Source organism: Otolemur garnettii, unplaced genomic scaffold (genome assembly GCF_000181295.1).
Source record: "Otolemur garnettii isolate 467f Iridium unplaced genomic scaffold, OtoGar3 scaffold00151, whole genome shotgun sequence".
Lineage (NCBI taxonomy): Eukaryota > Metazoa > Chordata > Mammalia > Primates > Galagidae > Otolemur > Otolemur garnettii.
The window spans coordinates 775,485-784,203 of NW_003852546.1; the positions used below are offsets into that span (position 1 = coordinate 775,485).

The window sequence follows — 8,719 nt, forward strand, 5'->3', positions numbered from 1 at the left end:
GCCATAACGCCCAGCTATTTTTTGGTTGCAGCCATTATTGTTGTTTGGTGGGTCTGGGCTGGATTCGAGCCCACCACCTTAGGTGTATGTGGCTGGCGCCTTAGCCGCTTGAGCCACAAGCGCCGAGCCCAAGTGGACTTTTTAAAAGATTGAAGGGTTCAGCCCCAGGCAGAGGAAAATTCAGACAGACTAAGGAGACTTTTGACCTGCCACCGTTTATTATTTCAGCACTATTAACTGTGGAGCCTGAACTGCTGGCTCTTCTTCCCTTTGTATTTGTATAAGGAGCAATGCACTCCTATAAAAGATTTTGAAATACAAAATGTACAAGAAAACACAATCCCAAGTGCTGTAAACATAACTGAAAACCAGTTCCTTTACTAAACATCCATTTTTATAAAATACAGGGTTTCAACTTGAGCCTGTGTGAGCCTTAAAGATCTGTTCTGAATATCAAAAATAGGGCTTCACAGCCAGGCCCAGCAGAGGTCTGGTGACAGTGGCTGGCCCTGGGTAGGGTGGTTTGCAACTTAGGTGGCAGCACCACACATGAACTCAAAGACATCTGTTCTTTTTAAAGCTGTTTTCAGCCATGTTTCTCTGTGCATCTCCAGTAAGCAGAAGGCTGCTCATTCTATTCCTTAACCCAAGACCTAGCACGGGTTGCAAAAGGAAGGGGTGAGTGCTGCTACTAGAAATCACTTTGCATAGTATAATGGCTGTGTGCTTTAATACCACCTGTTGCATAAAAATTAAAATCTTTATCTACAAAGCCAAAAAATATTGACTTTTATACCAGAGCTTTTACAAAGCTGATATAAAACTGCTTACATAGTATATAAAGCTCTATTTTAAAATTTAACTTTTCTTTTAAATAGGAAAGCATTTCTAGAGCTACAGGCATCAAGGTATTTAAAAGGCATCAAAATTTGGTGCATAGCAACTCTGGATCATAGAGGCTTTTATTCTTGAGGGGAGCAAAACAGCCCCCACAGGGTCTTGTGAGGGAAGCTTTTATAGGATCCCTCATATGAGGCAGCTACACTATGGGCAAAGGGATAGAGGCAAGTCTGGCTGTGTCTCTGGAATTTCATCTGAGAGGCCAACCTCCTAACCCTCCAAAGGAAGCTGTGAGCTTCCAACCAGAGGCCCTGAAATGAATCTTACCATCTTATACTCTGTGATATAAGATGCACTTTCAAAGAAAATTTGGAAGCACCCAGCTTCAAGAGGGACCAGAATGATTTGCTGAAGGACAGATATTTTTCTCTTACTTTTAGGGGAGAAATCTAAAACAGGATTTTTTTTTCTTCTCTTAAGACCATACTTCTCATCCTGGGTAAATAGCTCCTACCCTATTGACAAAATGTAAAATGTGGTAGGCAATGAGGTGGTCCCCTTGCCAGGCCTACACTGGCCTCAGTAGAGTTAAGTCTCAGTATCTAGGGCCTCCAATCCCCTGGAATAACAGCATCAAACCTTCAATCAGCCCAGCATGCTGTCTCATCTATAGGCACTCAAAGAATCTGCTTCCTGAATAAATGAAAGTACCTTATTTCATCTGCAAACATAATGCAAACTTCAGGGGCTTTGAAACAGGCCCAGGAAATAACATTGCATTGGGGAGAGGGGAGGGCAGGCTTTTAAAAAAGTACCCAACTTGGGCATCTCCTTTGGTAGACAGCAGGTTGGAGCTTCTGCTGGCCCCTGCCTTGGATGCCAGTCTCATGGTAGCAGCACCAGGGTGTCTTTGGTGTGGAAGGTCAGAAGATTGTGTTTGGGTGTGCTCAAAGCCTTCTGGGGGAAAAGTGTTTTTTTTGGGGGGTGGGGGGTTATACAGACAGGGCAGAGTAGGCCAGAATCATTTCAGGCTGTAAACAGAGTGAGGAAATAAGCCTCCCATGCTTGTGTGAATCTTAAAATCTTCCCATCTGGAGCCTTGGATTTTCTCTGCTTGTCTTGATGATCAGCTGTGTTTAGTTTTTGACACAGCCTAGCCTCTAGAGAGGATTCAGAACTGCAACACTGCTCAAACCACCATGGCACTGTGGCTTCGAAGGTTACAGAATGGCCAAATACAGATGCTCCTGTCTGGAAAAGGTTCTGAGACCTGAGAACACACTTACTAGTTTTTAGGATGGCAGGAAATGAAAGCAACCAAGCTAAAACCCCACCTTTCAAAGAAAGTCACCTTACTTATGGCCACTCTACCCAAGGTCCTGAGGGAAAAAAACAATTTGAACATGGAGCCAGTATGGAGAAACTGCAGGAAGATTACCTAGAAAGTTACAAAAAGGCTATGCTCTGGAATGTCTTCTTATATTCCAACACTTCAATGATGGAATGGTTTCTTCTTATTTCATCTAACAACAGTTTGCTTTTATGAAGAGGTATGAGCTACATTTGGCTTTATTTCCTATGAAACTATGAAAGCCTTCAGGATACATGTTGAGTTTCTGAAGCATAGGTGTGGGCTTGGGATAATTTTTTCCTTTTCTTTTTTTCCATTTTTTTTTTTTTGCCTCTGAAAGGTTTTATCAAAAGTTCCTATTTTTAAAATATCATCAAAACTAAAGGGCCCTTCAAATGACCACAAAGCAGTACAAATCACCAATCCTAGCTAAGTAACCAGGGGACCTACAAAAGCAGCACCTCTGAAATGGACAGCCTGCTGCATTCACACTCAGAGCACCCATCATATAAAAGTATCCTATTTAAATATAAAAAGCAAAGCTCATTTTCCCAAAGCTCAAACAGCCTATGCTGTTCCTCTTCTTTTACACCATCTATCCAAGGCCTGAGGTGGAGGAATGTTGCTTTCCCCACAAATAATAAGTCCAACTCCAGGTGCCAGTCCTGAAGGCCGGGGAGTTGAAAACCCAAGGTCCAAGGAGAGTAACATGATGAGAAGTTGGTGGTAGACACAAGGCTGCAGTGTGCAGTGTTAAAGCCCGGTAGATCTTCCTAAATCCAGGGACTCAGGACCTGGGAGGGGAGTCTGTCTGCTCACCTCCGTTCCTTGGGAAACAGAAATCTGGGACATATCTCTCCCAATTATCTCGTTCACTGAAAAACAAGAAAAAGGATAGCGATTAATGACCTCTGAGTGACTAACCATATGATGCTCAATGGTGAGCTCCACCTCAGCCATTTCCCTACCCATGACTTTCTAAGGCAGAGGCAGTGCCTGAAGGCTCTCCTCAGCTGAATGGCATGAGAGACAGAAACGTCATCACACAAGCTGCTCCAGACCCCTCTTTCTTGCCTACTCAATTCAGTTTGGGTTGGGAGGGAGGACAGCTGAAAGAACAGGACATTCTTGCCCTTTAATCTGAAGGCTCATGCTCTAGAATAAAGGTTAGAGTAATTAAAAATAAGTGTCCAGGCTCAGCGGCTAAGGTACCAGCCACATACACCAGAGCTGGCGGGTTTGAATCCAGCCCAGGCCTGCCAAACAACAATGACAACTACAACCAAAAAATAGCTGGGCATTGTGGCGGGCACCTGTAGTCCCAGCTACTCAGGAGGCTGAGGAAAAAGAATCACCTAAGCCCAGGAGTTGGAGGTTGCTAAGAGTTGTGATGCAACAGCACTCTAACCCAGGGCGACAGCTTGAGGCTCAGTCTCAAAAATAAATAAATAAACAAATAAAGTGTCCACCTAAATCTAACTTTTCTTTAGTTTTCATCCCTTTTGGGAAGTTTTCTTTTTCTGATTCCTGCAGTGCCACTCTCAGGTAAAGTGAATGAAAATAAATGCTTTGGTCAGAGTAAATCCCTGAGATTTGGGAATAATTGTGTTACTTTATTCTTTTTTTTTTTGAGACTTCAGGCTCACTATGTCACCCTCGATAGAGTGCTGTGGCGTCACAGCTCACAGCAACCTCTTGGGCTTAAGGGATTCTCTTGCCTCTGCTTCCCAAGTTGGCACTACAGGCACCGGCCACAAGCTGGGCTATTTTTTGTTGTTGTTGTGGCAGTTGTCACTGATGTTCAGCTGGCCCAGGCTGAGTTTGAACCTGCCAGCCTTGGTGTATGTGACTGGCACTATAACCACTGTGCTAAAGATGCCAAGCCTGTATTACTTTATCCTAATAAATGCACTCTTTACAATGTGAAGGCATATCTATCGATTGTGATCCTTTTTGGCAAGTTTCTTGTTTTCCTGTTGGTTTCTCTGATGTGCCAAGCACCTCAGGGAGCACAGTGCTTTGTGAGGTCCAGTTCAAAGAATTTCTACCTTATGGAACTAATCCAGAAGTGAACATCGTAAATCCCTCATGTAAGAACCTTTAATTTTCTTCACGTGATTTCATTCATTGCTTTATGAAATAAAGATTTCCTACTGGCGGCACCTGTGGCTCAGTGGGTAGGGAGCCAGCCCCATATACAGAGAGAGGGTGGCAGGTTCGAACCTGGCCCCCGCCAGCTAAAACAGCAATGACAACTGCAACAACAAATAAAAAGCCAGGTGTTGTGGTGGGTGCCTGTAGTCCCAGCTACTCAGGAGGCTGAGGTAAGAGAATTGCTCAAGTCCAAGAGTTGGAGGTTGCTGTGAGCTGTGATGCCACAGCACTCTACCGAGGGTGACAAAATAAGACTCTGTCTCAAAAAAAAAAAAAAATATGGACAGTGCCTGTGGCTCAGTGAGTAGGGTGCCAGCCCCAAATACCAAGGGTGGCAGGTTCAAACCCGGCCCCAGCCAAACTGCAACAAAAAATAGCTGGGTGTTTTGGCAGGCGCCTGTAGTCCCAGCTACACAAGAAGCTGAGGCAAGAGAATCACCTAAGCCCAGGAGTTGGAGGTTGCTGTGAGGTGTGGTGCCACGGCATTCTACCAAGGGCAACAAAATGAGACTCTATCTCCAAATAAATAAATAAATAAAATAATAAAGATTTCCTACTAATTCCATTCCTAGGTATATATACAAGATAACTGAAAACATACATCCACATGAAAATTTGTACTCAAATGTTCACAACAGCATTATTCATAAAAGCCAAAAAGTGGAAATAACCCAAATGTCTATTAAGTGATGAACAGATAAACAAGATGTGGTCTCTGCCCACACAATGGAATGGAGTATTCAGCCTTGAAATGGAGTAAAGTTCTGTCTGATGCATGCTACAACATGGATGAGCTTTGAAAACCATAGGCCAGGGGTCCTCAAACATTTTAAACAGGGGGCCAGTTCACTGTCCCTCAGACCTTTGGAGGGCCAGACTGCTGGCTCCGGGACAAGTTGGCTGCTAAGCAGGACAGGCAGCAGTGGCAAAAACACCCAGTGGGCCAGATAAATGTCCTAGGTGGGCTGCATGTGGCCCGTGGACTGTAGTTTGAGAACGCCTACCATAGGCTAAGTCAAAGAAGCCCAGACACAAAAGGTCACTCAGTCTATGATTCCATTTATATGAAATGTCCAGAACAGGCCAATCCATAGAGAAAATAGATTACTGGTTGCAGGGAGGGAGGAATAGGGAGTCAATACTAATGAGCATGGAGTTTCTTTCTAGAGTAATCAAAATGGAGTTCTAAAATTAGACAGTGGTAGTAGTTACACAACTCTGATTATACTAAACCCACTGAATTGTGTACTTTCAAGGGCAAATTTTATGGTATGTGAATTATATCTCAATATAGCTGTCATAATAAAAATAGACCAAGACAAAAAAATTCTATACTTAGAATCTGATGTGATCATAGACCAATAAGACACTAACAATCATTTAAGCAATTCTTAACATCCAATCTTTTTATAGTTTACATATACATAAGAAAACAAATTCTTGGGCAATGCCTGTGGCTCAGTGAGCAGGGCGCTGGCCTCATATACTGAAGGTGGTGGGTTCAAACTCAGCCCCGGCCGAACTGGAACAAAAAATAGCCAGGCGTTGTGGCAGGCGCCTGTAGTCCCAGCTACTTGGGGACTAAGGCAAGAGAATTGCTTAAGCCCAAGAGTTTGAGGTGGCTGTGAGCTGTGACACCACGGCACTCTATCCAGGGTTACAGCTTGAGACTCTTGTCTCAAAAAAAAAGAAAAGAAAAGAAGAAAATAATGAGTAGAGGCCAGGCGCGGTGGCTCATGCCTATAATCCCAGCAATTCTGGGAGGCCGAGGTGGGTGGAGGTGGGTGAATTGCCTGAGCTCTAAAACTAGCCAGGCATTGTGGCAGGTACCTGTAATCCCAGCTACTTGGGAGGCTGAGGCAGGAAAATTGGTCAAGCCCAAGAGTTTGAAGTTGCTGTGAGCTGTGACACCATAGCTCTCTACCAAAGGTGACAAAGTGAGACTCTGTCTCAAAAAAAAAAAAAAAGAAAAGAAAAAAATGAAAAAAAAAAGGAAAGAATGAGTAGAGGTAGCCTTGTACTCAGATGAGAAGGACAGACTTGGGAAAACAAATAAGTGAAGGAGTCATCTTGAATTTAAGTTTGGTTTGGTTTGAATTCAGGCTGTTACTCCAAAATGGAGGTAAAGTTTTTTTTTTTTTTCCTTTTGAGACAGAGCCTCAAGCTGTCACCCTGGGTAGAGTGCCATGGCATCACAGCTCACAGCAACCTCCAACTCCTGGGCTCAAGCGAGTCTCCTACCTCTTATCTCCCAAGTAGCTAGGACTACAGGCGCCCGCCACAATGCCCAGCTATTTTTTGGTTGCAGCCATCATTGTTGTTTGGCGGGCCCCAGGCTGGAATCGAACCCGCCAGCTCAGGTGTAGTGGCTGGCACCTTAGCCGCTTGAGCCATAGGCACTGAGCAGGAGGTAAAGTTTTTTTAAAAACTTAAAAAAAAAAAAAAAAGGAGGAGAAGATTCAGGCTCTGCCACTAACTTAACTTCCCGTGGTATATATAGATATATTTCACATATCTAAAACTCCATTTCCTTATTTATACAAGGACAGTGTTGAACTAATAAGATCACTTCTAGCTGTAGTAGTCTGTGGTTTTATGCCGACCAATAATTTTCAAGTGGCAGCACTTGCAGGTATAATGGAAATGAAGGTTTGGCTTGACTGTGGTTAGTAATGAATGTAGAATAGTAAAAAAATAGAGACTAGAAGCCAAACAACACTAATTACAAAAGAGTGAAGATTAAGCAATGCTGGAAAGCTAATAATCACTAACTGATACAAAGGTATTTATAAGATGACTTTTAAGTCAATTTGCCAGGCTAGGATTTACTGATGGTTATTTGCAAAGAATAATAGACTATAAACTAAATTTACTCCTGACCTGATAGAAATAACTCCCCAGAATAGTTTCTATGTAAATGAGAAGTTGTGAGGATGCTTTCCATAAGTATACATTTTTTCTCTTCTATTACCTCATCAATATAACTAGAAAAAACCTCATATGGCATATAAAGTGGGAATGTAAGAGGGGCATAAGACAGCAAGGCAGCCCTTAGTACCTATTATTTCAAGTCACATAAAATGCAAGGAACAGCGTTTTCAATGTGGATTCTGGGATTTCTATGGGCTAGACTCATGCTAAGCGGGAGCTCGAGGATGGCCCACAATCTCTGTGCATGACCTGTAACATTCCTCCTTATCACATCAGATTGTCAGCAGCCATCATCACTACACTGTCTCCCAAATAGGCCTGTGCACTCCTAAAAGGTAAGGACCTTACTAGTGAGGAAAAATCAAGTTCTGATGACAGAATACATGAATCTTAATGTAATCTCATGGAAGATATTTGGAACTACTACAGCGAATGTATATTAGCTAGTAGGGAGGAGAGCACAGAATTTTTTTTTTTTTTTTTGAGACAGAGTCTCACTTTGTCATCATCCATAGAGTACTATGGCATCACAGCTCATAACAACCTCAAACTCTTGGGCTCAAGTGATTCTCGTCCCTCAGCCTCCCAAGTAGCTAGGACTATAGGCACCTGCTACAACCCCCAGCTATTTTTAGCGACGAGGTCTCATTCTGGCTCAGGCTAGTCTCAAATCCATGAGCTCAGGCAATCCAACCACATCAGCCTCCTAGAGTCCGTGCTCAGCCCATGCTCAGCCCATGCTCAGCCCACAGAGAATGTTACTAAGACTAACATATGGTATCAGATTTTGACAGTGTCTATTTTAGGCAGGCATTATGGCAGTGGCGAAAAGACTATGTAACCAAGTACCCAGTTTAAATTTAAGGCATCTTTTCCTACCACTTATCCCTTCCAAAGGAAGAAACTTCAGAGATACTCCAGGTTTCTATGAAATATACCATTTTCCAAGTTTTACTTCATTGTTCAAGTTTTAAAGCTATCAGTTGATTAAAAATTATATTTAATCATCAAAAACCACATATGTCTTTTTTCTGTGTCTTTTAAAGAAATCAACACTTAGATTTCTGGAGGATAAGAGCCCATATCCAGCACTAAGCATCCACTTACCAAGTACTTATAGAGGATGAAAACATCGTTTTCTGAAGCAGGCAGGTAGTATTGTTTTTAACAAAATCCTGATCAATACTGTGTTATATTTGTTTTATCTTACCAAAACTCTCCCCTTATTTTGAATGGTATGCCTAACCCCACTTAGCTGAAGCAACCTGGAAGGTCTGTGGCATTTTTAAGATTTTAAGACTATGATAAAGGCTCGGCGCCTGTGGCTCAAGCGGCTAAGGCGCCAGCCACATACACCTAAGGTGGCGGGTTCGAATCCCCAGCCCGGGCCAGCCAAACAACAATGATGGCTGCAACCAAAAAATGGCCAGGCGTTGTGGCGGG

The 8,719-nt window shown here is 42.9% G+C and overlaps 1 protein-coding gene across 1 annotated transcript in view; it reads right to left on the minus strand.

Annotated features, from left to right (window-relative positions):
• Positions 1-197: 197 nt before the first annotated feature.
• The window catches only part of NFATC3 (nuclear factor of activated T cells 3), a gene marked incomplete at its 5' end in the record, with an annotated part of 113,526 nt that continues 105,004 nt past the window's right edge, over positions 198-8,719 (minus strand). The window contains one exon of the mRNA XM_023518917.1: positions 198-3,066. Within this exon, the coding sequence (XP_023374685.1) occupies positions 2,945-3,066 (122 nt within the window). The remainder of the gene's footprint in view (positions 3,067-8,719) is intronic.